Source organism: Bombus flavifrons, chromosome 6 (genome assembly GCF_040668555.2).
Source record: "Bombus flavifrons isolate JBK064 chromosome 6, iyBomFlav1_principal, whole genome shotgun sequence".
Classification (NCBI taxonomy): domain Eukaryota; kingdom Metazoa; phylum Arthropoda; class Insecta; order Hymenoptera; family Apidae; genus Bombus; species Bombus flavifrons.
Window position 1 is genome coordinate 1,061,493 of NC_138447.1, and position 20,299 is coordinate 1,081,791.

General features: G+C 36.4%; 1 protein-coding gene across 5 annotated transcripts in view; it reads right to left on the reverse strand.

Moving 5' to 3' along the window:
• LOC138180724 (lachesin) overlaps positions 1–20,299 on the reverse strand; it is a 299,803-nt gene that overhangs the window by 20,459 nt on the left and 259,045 nt on the right. For 4 of the 5 annotated variants that reach the window (XM_069114824.1, XM_069114825.1, XM_069114826.1 and 1 more), the window contains 2 exons: positions 3,340–3,396; positions 2,468–2,554 (listed from right to left, as the gene is read on the reverse strand). In XM_069114824.1, the coding sequence (XP_068970925.1) occupies positions 2,468–2,554; positions 3,340–3,396 (144 nt within the window). Of the gene's footprint in view, positions 1–1,406; positions 2,352–2,467; positions 2,555–3,339; positions 3,397–20,299 lie in introns of those variants that run through there. The other variant, XM_069114827.1, reaches the window with a different exon arrangement.

Here is a 20,299-nt window from a genome sequence, read left to right on the forward strand (position 1 = left end):
TCAACAACATAACTCCTGGAAAATTCTAATTGTGTCTTAATTAAAAACGCAACGCGTGTTCCTTTTAACTATCCCGAATGCAATCTTTCCTCGGCAAAAATTGCTTACGACTCAATTCATCTGCCCAAGAATGAAAACAAAACCGGAAGAAAGAAAATTCAGCAACGAAAAAAGCAGAAGAAAAGGAGAGGAAACAAATTAAAAGGACTACGCTCGCTAAACGAAGAAGAGCACGGTGAAACGGGGAGAAAGACGACGACGACGACGACGACAACGACAAGGCCAAACAAAGAGACGCGGCAGAACAGAGAAAGCTCTAGCGGAGAAGCGTTGAGGGAAGCAAGCATTAATGCGACCCCGTAGACCGCAGATGTTGCGCCAATTACAAACCTCACCCTTGCGCTTGAGTGTCTCACTCGCTCCTTAAAGCCGCGGCAGTCGGAGGAGTACGCCGTATTCCGACTTACGAGCCCGATGTCGCATATCTTCCTGCCTCCAGCTCTTTGTCTTTTCCTCCCGTATTCCTTCTACTCATCGACGACGACTTAGGTCTCTGTGTATGTGCAGCTAGCATGTAGCGCCGGAGGCGTGGGGATAGCACGGCCCGCCAACGAGACACGAATTTTCGAAAAGGCTCTCGCACTTTGTTAGATTAAATTTAGCACAAGGCGCAAAAGGACGATCTCTCGGTCGTTCTCTCTTTCTTTGTCGTTGACGACGGTGTTACAACGGGAAGAGGAAGGGGCTAGGCTAGACGGTTCGGCGGGTCGCCCATGATCCTTTGAAGGAGAAAGAGAAACGGTCGAGACAGAACAAGGATGCCAGGTACCAGGGGAAAAACGGGCGGAAGAGAGGGAGAACACCGAGTACGCCGGTGGCTGATATTATTCTTGGGTCTTCCTCGCTGGAGCATTATTAGTTCTGGCGTGTTAGCATACATGAAATATTGATGTTACAGAGAGCCCACCCTTCGTGCTGTCCCAACTCCGATCTCCTATGCTCCTTGGTCCCACGTCTCTTTAGATTTTACACGTATACGAGCATCCGCTTGTACTTTCACGACTTCTCTTTTACTCGTTGTCCGCGCATACCTCTCGTTTCTTTTCTCGTCGACTCTTTGTCGACGATTTTTACGGCTTTTAAGCCCCTTCGCTGTCGTAATCCGCTTCTTGGTCGTTTTACCACCGTTTTTGGAACTCCACGGTCGAAGGGATTGAATTTCTTGGCTTTGACACGCGCAAGGTTGTTGGTTTACCTTCTACTTGAATTTATATCTGTATCAGGATCTTTTATATTAATTTGATTTAAGAATCGTTTAATTAATTTACACTAAGCGATTTCGATGCGGAACTGACTGTCAAATATGAAAGAATACCAAATGTTCGATGTCGAACGGATTTAATAAATCTCTGTTACTTCTGGTTTATTTAAAATTCATTAAGACTTCTAGCTAATTAATCATTTTAATCAGTTATATGGGGGAAATAAAATAAAACTGTCAACTTCATAAAGAGAGTTCTTAATATTTATGTCGATACGGTGATTTAAATCACAAAGCGTGGTCAGAGACGTTGTAATGTGATTATAATGAAAATAAACAGGAAGTCGCAGAATAGAAGAGAAAGCGGGAAAGTGAAATCGCGGGTAAACTACCCCATTGGTTACGGAGTTAATTGAGTTTCCGAGCTTCTTTGAGGCGCTTAAGGCGTGTTGTTCCGTTCGTTAGATTTATCTTAATACGGGGAGTCCCGAAACATCCTAACTCCTTAAAGCCACCATTAAAGCCGCGATCGATTTCAAGGATTTTCGGTGCAGGTTGCGTTGGTTAACAGCCGAGTTAATTACTGGAAATTTAGAACTCGTCGCAAGGGAATTCCTTACGCTTCAACGAAGTCGTTTGATCTCCAATTTTGATTGCATATCCGTTTTAATTATTTGTTCGATATTAAAAATGTTATAATATCATAAACAGGGAAGTCGAAGTATGTTGAAACAACATTTGCAAATAATAATTTAACTCCATTTATCGAATATGTTATCCGGTAGATTTCTCCTCATTTCGTTGCTAACTGTATCACGTTATTACATTTTTGTTGCATTTCCGCCTCGCTACACCCGTTTCCTCTTTTCCTTGACTTTCCCACGGGAAGTGTCTGAGTGATCGATGTGTTCTTCGAAAAAAGATCAAGATTGAAGAGAATACGTTTCGCCAGTAGACTTTCAGAGGAGGAACTTTTTTGTCATTTGCATTTACTTTTCTCCAAATAGTATGAAATTTGCATATGTCTGATCTGTTAATCCAACATTGCGTCTCTTAAGTTTTCAACCGTTCGTAGGATTAGGATCGTATCCTAATTTTAAAAATAAAGAAAAGGAGACATAAAATATAACATCGTTTCGAGTTCTGTATATTTTAATCGCGCATTTGACATCCGAATATATTTGAACAATTCATAAATGGGTTTACCTGATTTCATATTTTTCTCGTTGTGAATCGTCAGCGAGCTTGGATTTCCGTAAATAGAGTTATTCATTTCAGCCATCAGCTCCCAATCTGTACAGAAAATGGCATTTTATAGCAGTTCCTCCAGGGTTTCTGTGCGAAATAAATATCTGAAACGTTTGGTCGCTAACTTTGTTGCCTTTTAAACGAAATATACGTGGTTGTTGAAGCTTTGCGACATTCGTTGTATAAATAATAGATCGCTACCATTCGAATGGCGGTTGGCAACTAAATTAGCTTCCTGAAGAAACTGACAGAAGCTAAGCCGCTTATGAGATCCGTGTGCAAAGATGCAGGCAAACATATCAATTGACCATGCTTTCAACATTTCTCTTGCAAAATCTATTTAGTCTTATTCAATCTTAATCTATTTAAACTTATTCAATCTTGACTGTTAGCTGCTTCTGTGAGGGAGGATTAGAAATTAACAAAGTTTATTAATGCTAGAGGGAATTTTAAATGTAAGTCTTAGGAATATGATCTGCATGGTTTCCATAAAAATTAAGTTTAAGTTAAATCGACCGAAAAAAGTTGCAAACGTTGCATTGATACAATGTTAATCCTTAATCGGTTAAGTTTTGATTCTACCTAAATCTACTTCAATCGTTACAATTCATTTATTCCTACATTAAGATATGGAACGCAAACGTAAATTGCATATAGATAAGGAGGATAAGGATAAAAATAGAAACGAAAAATGGGGAAGAAACATCCAATGTCTCGAAAGAGAAGGTCCTTGAAGCGGTATCGAAGAAAAACGAAAACATGCGGGGCTGACCTCGACCGCAGGATAAAATATTATTTTCTTCGCGATTAAGGGAGGTTTACGAGCTTACCTTTCTTCGGCATCTCCGTGGTAGATGGGCTTGGGCTGGTACTCGGCGGTGAAGACACTGCAACGAAAGAAATAAGTTTTTATTTTTAATTAAAGTTTCTTCTTTGGTAGTAGGCGCGTTTGAAGCAACACTGTTAAGAGGAGGATAGTTGGTCGGCAACCAGCTATGCAAGCAGAGAAGACAGTGGAATGGCATGAGGGTTGACTCGAAACCTGTACGGACCGTTATGGATTGCGCCACCTGTTACTAACTTCACCCTCAAACGTATTAGCCACCGTGGCGTCGGCCAGGCCGCCCAACCTCCACATCATATCTTACACGCTACCTACTCATCCTACTCTCTTCAAATCCCCTTGCCACGCTTCTCCAACTTTGTCGCCCGTATCGAATATAGTTGAATAATTATTCCTAATATCGTCATACGTTCTGTGTGTTTTTCGTCGTCGTAAAGTTGCGTCATCCTAGGAAAATAGTTGCGCGATCTAAGTAGGAATTGCATCTGGTTGTAGATTATGCTATCTTCCGCATCAGTGATCTGGTAATTGTAGCAATAAGAATACCATTTCATTTATATCTCATTATAGTATTTTATTATATCAGAGTTGGAAGAGTTGTCATCACATTCTCTCGATAACTCATTTCGAATTAAAGCCAAAAGGGATTCTCCTTTGGAGAAAACATATTTATTAAATATATACAGCAACCTAATATATATTTATATATATTTATATATATTAGATTTGGATATCAGTGATGTTTGTTTTGTTTTGTTTGTGGACTGCTTATTTCCTACAGCTTGGAATATAGTATATCTACGAGATATAGATATACCAGAGGATGGTAGGAACGAAATAAGGATTTTTTCAAAATCGAATATAATAGTAGTATAATAGTAGAATGATTTGCTTAATAGTAAAAATGAGAATTTCTTAATACTAAAGAATAGTATAGAATAAAAGTATCTTCCATGTTATCACTACGGATTAAACGTTGGGGCAAGTATTTTACGAGTTATTCAGAATGTCTTTTACGTATAGAACTTTTTCTACTTTTATCACCCGCATAAAAAATAGCTTATAAAACTTTAAACACGGATACGTCTCTTACATCTCTAACTAGTATAATATATTAAAATCCTTTTCAGTTTTTCTCCTTTCTCGTTTGCTTAAACTTAAAAATGTTTCAACTTTCGAAACGATTTCCTAATTAAATATTCGATCATCTAGCTCGCGAGCTTCAAATATGAAAACATTTTTTGTTTGTCTAACCAAAAACTAATTAACAACTGGAAACTATGTTTTACTTTTGGGATATTTATGCAGCAGTATAAATGCAAACCGTTTTCGAGTCAAGCTCTTTATCGAATGTTGTCGAAACTTGAACAAGACCGATTAAACATCGTGGAAGGAAATCGTCAGAATTACTCGTGCGGAATTTCGCGCTAGGCGCGAACAAACTAACTTACCGCGTCATCACAGTGACGCGTTCACCGCAGAAAAGTCATCGTTATTTGTCACGAAACGTTGAGCGATTGCCCGTGTGTGGAAAGTGCATGCCACTGAGATACTTGCATGCTACAGAAGGTAAATAGGATAGAATGACGAAGTATGCCTCTTGCGGAACGTATTTACGCGCCTGAATATACATAATGTAATTTCGTGGTTGCTCTTTTCATCACGAAATCACCCCCAAATTATTTTCTAGCTTAATTGAAATTAAATTATTTTCTCAGATTTTCGAAGTAGCAGTTCATTTTCCTAACCATAGCTTATTCATTGCTCTGTTCTTATTTTTCGTATCAATGTAAATAAAATATGATATTTTCTTAGCATTTTCTATTTTTGTCTTGTCTGCTTCTTTTATCCTCTTGTTCTTCCTGTGATGGAGAGCGATTTGATTTTTATTTGGTATTTCCATCGAGGTAGCAGTAGTTCGACAGCGTACAGTTACAAGAATTGTTAAACTGTAATAACACTATCTACTTATTGTTAGATATTGTAAATTCAATATTTGAAAGAACTGTGATGGGAAAATTAAGAACATATTCAATATTGAAATATTTTAATATATTCAAAATTGAAATAATTGAAACACCTGCTCTGAACTGATCTAATCATATTGACAATTAATAATTTCGTGTGTTTTCATGCTTGAATTTTGATGACACGTACATCAAGTTTCATATTCAGCGTCGAGCTGTATTAAACTTATCGAATTAATGTTGATGTTAAATCATCCGAAAACTATCTAAGGCTTAAACTTTGATGCTTTAGTACAATATATACGCAGTGAGAAAAATGCACTTTAATTAAAGCACAGTAGAGAGTTCTGTCTTACTTCGAGTGTTTCTCTAGGACTCTGGAATATATAGGTAAATACTTCATCAGTAAATTTCAAAATTATATTTTTATTTGAAAGGAAAAGTACGTACATCGATACGTATTTATTTTATTTACAGGCATTTTTACAATCTTCTTCCATAACTTCTTCAATTTTCTGCTTCACTAATTTAGTGATATTTTCTATACTTAACACAAAATATGGTCATTTTCCCTATGTTAATCATGATTAATCTAACTATCTATAATATAGTTATAGAAATAATATCACTCATACATGTCTGTCTAGAGTAGAATGGATTTTGCTTCACGAATATAGACGTGCATATGGCCAAAAGAATTAAACCTATACAAGTAAAAGAACAAACGAAATTCTCGATTAATTCTGGAACGAAATCGCAAAAGCAACAAAACGAACGGATAGAGGAGACATACGATGTAGAAAATTATTTAAATCCCCTTCGCCACTTTCAATTAGTTTTCATCGCGACACGTCACGATTATCGATCTCCCCGTTTTAAAAGGCATGGTTTTATTATTCAGACAGCGTTTCACAGACAAATTAACGAGTTTGAATGGCCGTGGCTGCTAGAATATTTTCGTACGACATGTCGACTAACATCATTAACATGAAATATGCATACACTTATTATCCATAATGTTAGAACGTTCAAAGCACGAATTCATCGCGATGAATTATCTTTTTGCGCGCATTATCGTGTCTCTTGCAGATTCCGAAACAGTTCCGCTTGATCAATGGTTAACCTTTTATCGCGAAAAAATCAATCGTTTAGTTACTTAGTAATTAGTTGGTTGAACGCGACCCACTTTGTGACTGACCGCAAAAGTTGCACTGACCACTCTCAGTTGATTCTTTCGTAACACTTATAATCGCATAGACGCGTGCCACTCGACGATAAGTCTAAGTAACGCAACAGAAAAGCGAGCTTTACGATTCCTGACAGCATTAATCGTACCTCCTCGACCTGTTCTTTAATTGTAAAATATGATATCTTCGAACTGAGAGATCGATAGTAATCCCGTTTTCTTTTTACTCTATTTTACTCTAGTTTAATTGCACACTGTTCGATAATTCCTATCCGCTAAAGCTATCGTAATTACAAACTGTTTTTAGAGAAGACTTGATCATAAGAAGGATAGGCTGGATTATTGGTTTATGAAGATTTGTAATCGTTCGAGGGAAAGGGAGAGTAGATCTACGAGATGAGATAATCAGTCTTATTTATATTGTCTCATGGTGATTTTGAAGGTTAATTTCAGTAACGATAAATCTTTCCTTATTCAAACTCAACTATTACGCGAATACGTACAATTATAACTTTTTCTTTTTCTTTTTTTTTTTTTGCAATCTCTGTACTGTAAAGTTTCTAATCTACGCTACTCATTTTTAAAGAGTAAATTCTGAAAGTTTTTAATGACTTTAAAGGCCTGATTCCATAATATATTTTCACAAAAAGCGCTTTCAAACAACGGTGCAGGATAATATCACAACTTCAAAAAAAAGGTACCAGGGTATGAAAAGCTTTAACACAGCTCTTTCGTTTGCATTATATTGTATATAGATTTCTCATTGCCAAACTTTTTAATCTGTCGCAAATGAATAAAGAAAAGGTTGGAGAGAAATAGATCGGTATTCTTTTCAGTATTAAACTTTAATACAAATGTTTGAAAATGACAAACCCATAGTTTTATTAACAAGAAGACTTGGAAAACTTTAATTTTCTTTGTCTGAAATTCATTCCATAACAGAATTTTCTTCTTCATATCAAATTCTTTATAAGTTATTAATTTTTCGATATATCCTTTAACATAAATAACATTCAATAATGTATTCTCGAGAAGTAACAGTTATATTGATTTTTATGCGAACTAAAATTTCGAATCGCGATATGTTCGAGTACCAGAATATTTGGATCATAAAGCTTCCAATAATAATGGAAGTTTTTTCATCGAGAAACGAAGCGAATTCGAATTCCCGTAGCGAAGATAAAATATTTTTACACAAACGATATAAAATTCTATACAGAAAATATCTTTATATTCGTGCTACTACAATATTAGTGTAATACCAAATATATGCTTATAAAAATATGGTATCATTATCATTTGTGGTATTTTAAAGGACCAAATAATAATATTTTACTTGACTATTTTGTTAATAGGAAATTTTCTAAATAAATAGTAATTAATGTAGTTTTAAATGTACTATTTTTATCTAAATGCAATCTGTTTTTCTGTTTAATTTAGTAATAAGAATAAAAGAAGTTCTAATCGCGCAAAGATAACAGCATGGCGGATATAACTTCATTTATAGCCGCAAGAAATTTGTCTTTATTTTTATTCTTTTCGTCTTTTCTAACTGTAATATTAATATAAGAAATATTTCAATATGTAAAATTATTAAAATCAACGCACGGAATGTTATACATGCATATATATATATATATGCTTCGGGTAAAGATTGTGTTTTCCATGGTTATGGGCAGATTATCCAATTTGAAAGGTAGCACAGGCTCGTTTCGACGCATGGATATAAATAGGCAAGGGGAAAAATTCATTTATCATTTTTGCGAGTCGTCGACGGAAAGAAGAGGCATTAGACTGCGAGAGAACGACGAGGACGAAGAAAAGGGAAACGGGAGGCGCGGAAAGACATTGGAGGAACGAGCAACGGGTAGAAGCCGAGAGAAATAGAGTGAAGACTTCTCATTTTGTACGTGGCTGAGTGGCAGACGGAAGGAAGGAGCAGAAAAAAGACACGGAAGAAAAGGAGATGGAAAGGAGAGAAGACAGACAGAGAAATATATACAGTCGAGCAGAGACTTTTCACTTTTGATTTATCGCGCCAACTTCTATTTCTCCCGGGAGATATTAAAACCCGTTGTCCCGGCAATTTAACTTTGCCCACCTGATTGATGATTGAACCAGCCAACGCGTCCTCTTCTTTTGTTGCACTGAATTGCTCATTAGATGCAATTAATAAATCGCCTTCTTTCAAATAAATAAAACTACCTGTTAGAGATTATTTGATACTTCTCTTTTTACATCCCTGCGCAATTTGCGCAGTTGTCAGTTGCTTGTTTCGCTTTATTCTATTCGATTATGAAATATGTTATTACGATGTCGATGTGAATTCTGTTACGATCTAGCTTTTAATTTGATAATCTGCAAACATAGAAAGAATCGATATCGAAAAATCCTTTCAAACATTTTTAGGAAATTAGTATTTGGTCAAATTTCACGGGGATAAAAGTAAGATAAAGTGAAGAATAAGATTCGAGAAAGTTGAGGAGAGAAGGAAAAATGAAGAGGACAATTCGTGAAGTTTACACGTCACACGCGACTATTTCGAAGTTCTGGAGAGGTAAGGTAAGCGAACTCGTTAAAATCTTAAGGCGCCTTAATTAGTCTAATAGCACCATCTTTTCTTGTTGGTCCATCAGCAACTTTCCAACCATCGTTCCATTCAATTTCTTCTTCGCGTTGCTCGCAACGGATCTGGAATCTGTTCAAATATTGTCCAGTGTACTAATTCCAATTAGTGTATTTTGTCTGTAACAGAACCCCTCCGGACCTTCCTTGTCTCACGTTCTTTTTGTGGAAAGAGAAAGGAAAGGTGACCAGAATGTTTTCATGGACACGGAGAGTAACGGCGCGTGTGGTAAAGTCGAATGTTACTTTATGTGTGCTAAGTGAATATAAATTGTGAATTAAATCGCGCCATAATCAGCTGAACGTCGAGAAATGTATGACGTGCTTGAGAAAGATGAAGAAAAAAGGACCTAAGGCTGAAAGATATGGACCTCTTTCTCTTTGCTTTTTGCATTTCTTCCTTTTGAGGCGTTTGTAAGTAAATAAAGGTAATAAGAAAAAGTAGTTAACTATTATAGAATTTAAAAAGTGTACACTATTCACAGAAGCACATAAACGAGATATCTAAAAACATATTTTCAACATTCGATTCTAAAATCAAGTATCGTCTTACATCTTTATTAGATTGAATTCACGCGAATTATTGTTAAAAATAGGAACTTAATGCGACCGAAAAAATGGCTATTCAATTGATAAAAAGGTAACCAGTTAAAGGACTTCCTAATATTTCAATAAGTACAATAAATATCCGGTCCAGGACGGGGAACTGTATCATCCTGGCAACTGGCGGTCGGGTCCTCTAATAAAAAGCCATACATTTATCACTTTTATCCGCGCTTTATCATACGTACCGCCATGAACTCATAAAACTGCATTATCCTTGTACGTGTGCAGGAACTCGGTTTTTATCGGCCAGGCCGATGAAATTCACCCCATTCTCTTTGTTCCCCTTATCACTAGTCTGTCCCTTTTTCCACTCTGCGTTGTTTACCATTACATGCCTCATATCGATAAACAAATTTCCTCGTTCATATGAATCAAATTATGCGGAGGTTTCATGAAACAACAGTTCAAATTATGGGAAAATTTTAGCTGTTTGGTAAGTTCGGTTGTCTTTTTTTCTAAAGGAAAGCAATAAACTTTTCTATCTGAGACTTCATTCGTCATCATCTCCTCATTTTATTTCAACGATTGAGTAATATCGATCAAAGTATTTTCAAAGAAGAATGATTAAACATGTAGATTAAGCATTACATATAACAATTTTTATGTTTTTTGATCGCAGACGAACTCAAACGATCGAATATCGAGTGAATAGCCCATTTCCATTCTTCCCAAAGGAACCGTATAATAAGTGATTCTCTGAAAAATTTACCTAGTTTCCTACCTATAAACCATACAAGCTTCTATCATCAAGGAAAGTTTCCATAATTGACTTTGTTCATATTTACAATATGTAGATAATTTTCCTATTGCGTTCATTAGCGATTTTCTAATGATTTAATAATTAGATCTGACAATGTTAGCTCTCGTTTCGTGCAATTTATTATGCTTTCAGTGTGAAATTAGAGGAAAATTCCGAAACTCGAAATATCTCGTAACGCAATACTAATATTTGATCTACTATAACTTGATGAAATATCTTGTGGGTCAACAATATGCTAATATCCTCATAGGAAATTTCTTATTTGAAAGTGTTTACTTAAATCTATTCCTTGTGTATTATGGTATTTCAACATATTCATAAATATAATATACAATTTATATATGAAATTTAATTAGTACAGAATTACTCTCTAATGAGCTGTTGCATTAAAAGCGATTCGGAAATAGATTTTACGTTGAATTTCATCCATATCGGTATTTTATCCAGATGTTCTATTTGCGTAGCTAAATGATATATCAATCTGAATAAATGTATCAATCGGAAAATGTTGACGATGTCCTGTTGAAACCAATTCTAAATTATACGTTTCGGAGACCAATTTCCAACCATTTAACGCAATGGCGAGAAACAATTCAGTTTAAAGTGGACTATTTATAAAGGGGTTAGTCGAAAAATTATCAATTGCATTCGTTTCGTTGTAATCCCAATATGTACATCATCAGTCATCTATTGCTTTAGACATTTTTAATCTAAATGAACTATATTACACTCTAGATATATTTTATTACTATCGTGCATAATACATATAATATAACGATATATAGTAGATAAATTGGAAATTAGAAGATTTGCAGGAAAGGTGACCATAAGCTCTATTTAATAAGCGTAGTTAAGTTGTAAGTGAATTTAGATTTCGAAACGAAAATTGAGCACGGTGATACGTAATCACTTTAGTGGTTTGAAAAGTTTGTCATCTACCAACTGATTGTTTTACTTTCCATCAATTTAATTTTCACGTTGATTCTATCTATTACCACCCAAAGTTATAATTCCGTTTCAAAATGTTCAATTGACCCTAACATACAGACGAATTTTGCACTAATTTTGACTGTAATGTTTAACGAGTGTTTTACACTTGCTACTGGAGTACCGATGTTAAGCAATGGAATTTGATAATGTAAAATAACTGAAAAAAATTGCAACGTCGACGCTTAATTGATTGGACGGTTATTCATTTTCTCCCACTTTGTCTACACTTGTGATCTATTCATCTATTCATCCACGTCTATTCGTTTCTATTATGAAATATCATTATTTATCCAATAACAGATATCCTCGAATCAGTTTCCACAAACTCGACCCTTTCAATCATCAGTCTGAACTATTAAACTTTGTACTGGTCTATTTCAAATTTTGCCTTCGATCAATCATCAGTAACGTTTCCACAAAATCATCAACGAACCTTCATTCTGATGAAGGTACCTACAAACTATTGGACCAGCTGATTTTCTTCCTCATCCCAATTGGGAAACATAATTCCCAGTTCCGATGATGCCGCAATAGCGGCAGGCCACGATCGTTAATCCGAGCGTGCACAGGGTGAACGAGATCGCCAGGAAATAATTTGGCCGAACGTCGTCGTCATCGAATCAGCGGCCGTGATAGGACAACCAGGAAATTGCCAGCTTCGTTACTCGCGAAATATGTAATCGAATATCTCGGAACAATGGTGGATTGTCGCTGCCTTATGGAGATGCCTTCTGTTCACGTCTGTAATTACTCGTAACGGAATTCCCTGTTGACGTATCGACGGAAGATAGCTATTTCATTCAATTAAATGACAGCGAATACGTGATGAAAAGCAATTATATCGGCTAGCTATACCAGTGAATTCGTACATCAGCGATCTAGCTACTAGTATTGCTATAAGTATTTATAAGTTCTTGATATAATTAAAATTAATAAATAAGTTAATTGATGTGAAACGGAAATTACTTTTATTTCAAAGACATATTATATCTATATTATATCTTTACGTCGCGTCGTATTTATCATGGCTATTCGAATATCTCTTGATCGCGATGCGACATCCCTCTTTGATAATTACCGACCCGCGTCCCTATTCACGCTCCTCGCGCCGCATCGATCTATTAACTTGTCACTGGTGTCTACTGAAAGGTGACAGGAAGCTGCTGCTGCATCCTGCGTGAACTAATTATTAGCAGTCGTTACGAAGATGGTGTGTACGCCGAAGATGTCGAGAATGGATAACAGGATTTGTGGTGCGAATTAGATCGCCACGAAATTTGCGTTACGGCTTTGCTAATGGAGATTAGACGGAACATCTACTGAAATTGCGACGTTTGCTAAATGAGGATGGTTTTTAACACGTTGATCGATGAAAAGACATACAAAAAGAACAAATAAGATCAAGAGATCACGTTAGGAGGCTTAATTGCAATTTGCATCCTACGATCATCCCAGATGGTCGCAAATTTTATCTGCGCAAATTCCTATCACCATCAGGCGATTAAGTGCGCATTCACATCGAATGACATCGGTCGAAGGGCCAAGAGCATAGATGGATGCTTAAGAGAGGCCAAAATAGTCCCGAATAGGGAGAAGGAGACGCACTCGAGAAGGTGGGGAATTAGTATGCGGCGGCTGTCGCACACCCCTCGACGGTGGCGACGACGCGATGTCAACGGCTTTCTACACCTTTCGCTCGACCCTGGACCAGCCAGACTAGACCGTTAATTTTCCATCCCGTGACTCCAATCAATCTTACGGCCGTCACCGGCTCTCCCGTATGACGATGCCCTCGTCGCCTCACCTCCGGCTTTGATACGTCATCGCCTTCCACCACCCCGTTTCCCCTCATTTCCGCTGTGATTTCTGACACCGTCACAGAGAATTCGCTAAATATCCGAAGACATGTCGTTTGTCCGTAGTGACACGTCCACGGAAACGGATTTCGAATGACCATCCATTCCAACACCTTCATGCTTGTCGTTTACTGCTGGGCTTTGAACGTTTGTTACGACTCATCGGCAGTATCGGGGATACGGAAAAGAGATAAAACGGCGAACCGGCCAAATCTGGCGTGGAAGTTTGCGTTTGCGTCATCACGCATACTAGTTTTGTCAGTCGTTGACAATAAATGTTGAAAAATGATTCAACCACTTGCATAATGGATAACATTTAAAGAATCACTCAAAATATGTTTATTTGCTTTCCTTCTCTTATCAAGTAATCATTAGTAATCAAGTAATCAATCATGAACAGGCTTTTCACTATTTTGTTACTTTTGAATTTCTACTTGAAACTTCATAAGCTACTGGTTTCTCGTTTCCATCTACGTTACCGAGCAACGATTAGAAATACATTCACGTGGCTAGAAATAGTTTGTCAATTATTGTGTCGCGCCGTTAATTCTTCAGCTTAATCTACGATCGATTCGACGGCTCGCCCAGTTCGATGACCTAACAGTACATGGCTTTTCCGTGTCTCACATTTGCCTCGATAAGTCACCTACGACCTACGATCTGGATTTTCATCATGCGTTCACCGCTTTCGTTACAACGGGAACACGGCCGTGATGAAGCGCAAAACGCATTCTGTCACGTTGTTTGCATGTGTTTGCCGAAATCCAATTATTGATATGAAAGGTTCGTGCGTCGTACGAGAAATTGCTCCAACTTTTTCGCCATGTTCTGGTACAATGCGTCATCGACAATCGATAGTAATGAGTTTTAAGTACTGTTTTTTGTTTTCAGATGTCTCTCCACGCGATTCTATTTCTGTTTCATTCAATTAACAATCAACGGTGAACGTTTGAAGGACGCGTAGAAATGTTTATACTATTCTTTGTATGTTTATGACGACACGGTTTGCTTTCCATTTCGAATGGATTTCATTGAACACGGTACAATTACAGAACTTTCGGGTTTAATTACCAATTCTACCATCTGACGCGTTTCATTCGTCGACGAAACAATATTTATCCGCAACATTTACTTCCGTTTTGCAGCGACCGATCTTGCGATATATGTTATGAAAATTGCAATTGTATTGGATTTTTACTTTCAAGTTTCACTTACGAATTAGGCAATAGGCATGATGTAATGTTGCGTTTATTTTTCATTTCTAAATAATAATAAATAATATATAAATCCTTCTAATAATAATAATAATAATAATAATAATAATAATAATAATAATAATAAATATAATCTAAATAATAATATAATAATAATAAAGTACATATATAAAGTTCGCTCAAAACCAGGCATTTGCGTAACAAGTGTGTTTTGTATAACTAAATGTTTATTTTATTAAATCATGGAAATTCTGAAAATTAATTTAGTTAATGGTAATCCGCATAATTAGTTGCTTCGAAATTTCTTCCCATTGCAATAGTGTAGTACCATATTTTGTCACTGAAAGTAGTAGTCTGTCAAAATAATCTGGGAAATATTTCTTGCACTTATTCCTTTCAAACGCTGATCGGTCTGATCAAAGTCTGACTACTTCCACTTCTTGTCATCAGCAGATCAATAATACCATCTATCTTCTTACAAAAGTTCAATATTTCTCGCATTGGCATAGTGGCATACTATCATTTTTACGGCAGAAACAGATCTTTCGCCGCTTTTAAATGTCTCGTCGTTGTTCTTCATGTAATAGATTCGTCACGAATAAATAAATAATGAGTATTAACATTATGTATTCTGTTCGTTGGTTGTCTTTTCGATAGTCTTTTTCTCTTTAATAAATGACAAATTAATAACATGGGTAAAACCGGCTATTATGAAATTGTTCCGAATAACCTTTCACCTTCCAGGTAATTGCTATCCAATTTCGCAAGTATGCGAGGAGCGAAGGAAGGTGGAAAGAGTCTCTTCAACTTCGCCAAGTTCGCCTTGAATATCGCGGGACACGCGAAGATAATTCACGGAAAAGTCGGAAAAGAGATAACTTCGTCTCGGCGATGTCGAGAACGTACGCTATGGGTTCGTCTAATTTATCGAGTATAAGGATGGAAGACGAACGACGGAGGTTCCCTCGAGTTATTAGTCCTGCTTAACCAAGGTGATTGACACGACAAAAGTTGTCTGGTACAAATTTTTAGCTGACAATTTAGATTAGGTAGGATTTCTGACGTATACAACAAATTTATATAAAAATGTCCGGGTAGAGTACACGCTGAAATCACTCGAAGCTTCGCAGCGAATATTTGCGGCAATGAACAGAAAAGTAACAGAGCGTCTGGAGAGAAATGGAAAGGGGAGATGCAAGAATGAAATTAATTCATTTGAGTGTATATAGAGTTTTCAAACCAGGTCAGAATTTTAATGAGAGAGTAAGGAAACCTGTGATTCGATCGATAATGGTTGCAAACTTTATATTAAACATTTCTTGTATTTTGTTCGCAACATTAAACTGTAATTATCATATTCATATCGTGTATCCGTATATAACGTACGAATATATCATATTCACAATTATCATTCGATGGATCTCTGTTATAAGATTTTTTATTTAATCGAAATTGTTTCCGGCGGCGAAGCCTGCTGGAAAATTCATGCTGGCTGTATGGGAAACGTAACAGGTTAATTACTAAATTAGACGTCAAGGTTTCAGATTCAAACGTCCGTAGCAGCAAGTTGTAATTTATGCTGAAATAATTACTCGTTCTGGTTACTTAACACCATGTACGCACCTGCACTCCGAGCTCACAGCGAATGTCAAGAAAGCTGTAGACCTACAAGAAACTTTGCTTGAAAGAAATCTGTTATATTATATCGGACAATTTTTTAGCGAGAGATATAAAAACAGAAAGAAAAATGTAATGTCTCTTTAAAAAATGAATATTTTTCTTAAGGAATAATATTCGAATTATATAAAATCAAAGTATATTTTGTATTACTCTTTAACTCTTGTACAGTGCAGGAAATAGTTCACTTTTTAACGTGTTCAATTTCGCTATTTTGTTAAGAAATTTTACGTTAAAATAAAACAGCCATCGACTAATTTCACTCGATCACTAAACCGTTCCAATACAACAAAATTACCAAAATTATCGTAGCGAATACTTGCGTGAAGACGAAAGGCAGACGTTTGCGATTTACGAAATTACAAAACAGCCGTTAAGAGCTATTACAGAGACAACCGGGGAACGATGCTCATGGTCGGCGTGCAACGAAACGTACACAAACAACGGCGTAATTTTAAGAATTACTGCTACAAAGGGTGATCGAGACGAGCAAAGGCAAATAAATTTCTTTGTCTCACCATGTGAAAAGGAGAAAGGTTGTAAGTTAACGCACGAAGAAGAACAACAGGAGTCGGGCGACCATTTGAACTCATTCGAAACAACAATTACGAAAACTACCATGGCACAATATCCGTCGCTGTCTAGACGTGTCGTTGTAGTTTAGTTGTTGTCTTCTCGTAGAATTTTGCCATACGTCGATGTACCGATAAGTCGCCAATGATTGCATAGCACGATAATATTTTTAGTATTATGTACAGATTAATAAAGCGCAACTATTATAAGACAATTATTGTGGGATAATGTGACGTCAGGGAAGAACGTGGTGACAGGTAATTGTTTATTAGCGTTGTCAAGATATGTTAATGTTGTCAAGGAGTGTTGTGAGCGTTACCAAGGTATGTTAAGGGAAAAATGAGCATGGAAAATGCTGTCAGAGTTGAATTTATCGTGGTCGTGTGAAGTTCGTTGTGTTGTTGTGTCGTAGAATTAGTGAGAAACGAATACGCGAAACGCGGTATTATATTCGACTTCGTGTGAGTGCAACGATATTGTATTTATCATACTGTTTTCTATAAACTTATAATATAACATTCCTACATTATTATGCTGCAATTGGAATTTTGATGCTAGGCATTTGAAAGAATTTTATAGATATGCACCTTCTATAGAGCTGCATCTCGACAACTTTGTCGGTGAATAAGTTTGACGAGTATGCAGTGTGACTCACACACAGAAAAAGACAGAAGGGGGGAACACACCAGGGAATAGAACAATGAGAGACTAATTTGGGAAAATGAATTCCTGCATGGATTGAAGTTTGAGAACACGAGATCTTTGACGGTAGTAAATGACAGAACCACGAACGCACAGTTCGTAGAAATGTTATTCCGATTTCGAGCAAGTTTGCGCAATGAATTTGGATTCATAATTTTTGTGACGTTATAGGAGACTCGACATGTTGAGGAAACAGCGGCTGGTTGTTAAACTTCGGATACGCCTCGGGTTGAATCATGGCTCGCGTACCTCTTTCGTTCCAGCTTCCTCCGCGCGCATGTTAAAGAGGAAGCGTTGCTTGTTTTGACATCTCCTTTTATCATTTACGATGTCTCAGGGAAGTTATTGCTTTGCTGGAAATTTTGATTTTGTTCAGTTAAATTCCCTCGCGTAATCGAACTATTGTACTATTATTAGTACAATTTTATAAATTATAAGTTACAAGTTATCAGAATGATTAAGCTCTGCCGTATAACGGGAAGAAGTTTAGTAATAAAATAAAGAAACTTACACAAATACGTTTGATGATACACGATTCGAAGTACAGAATAAATTTAAAATAATCCTTTTTCATATAGTAAAAAAGAGGTCCTTAATTCACTGCAATTGTTGCCCAAAAGTGTAATTTTATTATTAGGTTTGTTCTGATTCTGTTGTCCTCAAACCGCCTTCATTTCGATACTATCCTTTTCAACCGTGACTTCATGTTTTATCAAATACGGAGAGCCGCAAACAACGAAACAGGTTTACGCTTCAAATTTTATTGAGAACCGTTTCCTTTTGTCCTCGAGTTTTTTAATGTAACGTTTACATAATAAATGAATCTCAACATGAGAAAAATTCCTACTTTGCTGTTTTCATGTTTCTACTTTGATGTTCAATGTTTAATGGCATTTAGAATTCATTCTTTTTTAATTCTTTCATCTTAACTTTGAATGCTATCGATACAAATCTATAAGCGAATAATCGAAAGACTCTTGTATGATAATTACATACAATATATATACATATATATAATTAAGGTATATTAATTTTTTTCTTCTCACGTATAACAAGAGACGAGCAATTGAATCCAGGGAACGAAAAAGACTCGTAGATCTTTGGATCCAAGGATTTTAAAGACAATGAAACGGGAAAGGGGAACGAGGTGAGAAAATTAATTACATTCTAGAAAGTTGCGTAATTGCATCGATCGCCCCTGCAGAAACTTGTTTCGCTCAATCTTCACGCGTCGACTTTTTAGCACTTTTCCTATTCTATTCTTTGTTTCAATACTTCGTGATATCAAAATGTAGGGCCATTTTCCGATAATTAAAAAAATAATAAAATTTCGTGTCTGCATGTTACTCTTTGTATTAATAGTAGGTTTGCCTCATACATCATAAATATAACTCATAATCATTGTCCAAAATCTTAAATAAGAATATAAAGACCTGTACGACAGCTTGCCAATATAATCTTTCCTCGAAATATCTGAGTTGAAGTCGCAATAATACGACGAATGTGAAAACTCGATAATGAAAGGAAAGAACTGCGAGGTCAAGATAGATGGGTTAAAGGAAAAAAAAAGGTTTGGAAAGGTCGTGGCTGGACCAATTGGCACTGAGTTACTCGAAAAATGGAAATATGTCTGTACGTTCGGTAATATGATTAAAGAGAGTGCAGAAGCAGTCCCGTTAAGAGGAAGATTCCCACGGAGAGAGAGGAGAAAATATTTCCATAAGATCCTTTGCGACGACGCTTTCGAAGAAACGACAATAGAGCTTTCGATCCAATAGATCCGTCGAAATTTGATCCGTTTTTATTTACTCATCCCAAATCGTAAGATGACTTAGGTTTCGTTTTTAATGAAAATGGAATCGAAATTATAATTTTTCGTTAATTTAACTCACAATCGTATCGCATAGCTTTATCGATAGAAATATTTATCAATGCACCTATTTTTCTTTGTGTGAAATTTAATATACCTGAAAGAATAAATCTGACCATATGTCGAATACGAATAATAACCTTACACTTTATTATTTATAACCTTCGAGAAGACAAAGATTTTTATAGGAAACGGGAAAGGAATCGAAATTGGTGTCTGAATGAAATATCAAAGAATTCGATAAAATCTTTATCTCCATTCATTAAAACTCATTATTGCTATATCCACTCTAATTAAAACTCGCTTTCCTCACGCTTCGGAAACTTTTTTCTTATCGTCCTTTATCTCCACATTTTCTCGAATCAAAATTCCGTTTAAGTGATTTCTTTAATTTCTCTGTGCGATAACTGGTTCTCAGTATGTCTTCAGATAATTCTTCAGATAATAACCGCTGATCGAAATTTTTTTTATATTCGTCATAACCTTACAAAGACAATTTCATTTGTAAACTCTCTTCTTGATTTACATAAAATTATTCAGCTTATCGTACATACGCACGAACACTAATGTATCAATGTAAATTATATGTAACTATAACATTTTGCCTTAAAGACAAATAAGCTCTCGTGACTACAAAAATAGGAGCAGGTCTCATTTACAATTAAACAAAACACAAGAACGTCGCACGATGAGGAAGGAAGCAATGAACGGTGCGTGCGCACGTGGCGTACAAAAATCTTCTCTCCCTCTCGGCCAAGGCATCGAGCAGCTCATTAAAGCCAGAAGAGCTGGAGCTATCCGGTCTAATTAAAAGCCACTCAAACACGGGAGCTGATCAACCGCGACGTTTATTGGTGCGAGCGCTCAATCACGAAGGGGGTCGTCGGACGTCGACAACGACGACGGGTGAGATCGAGTCG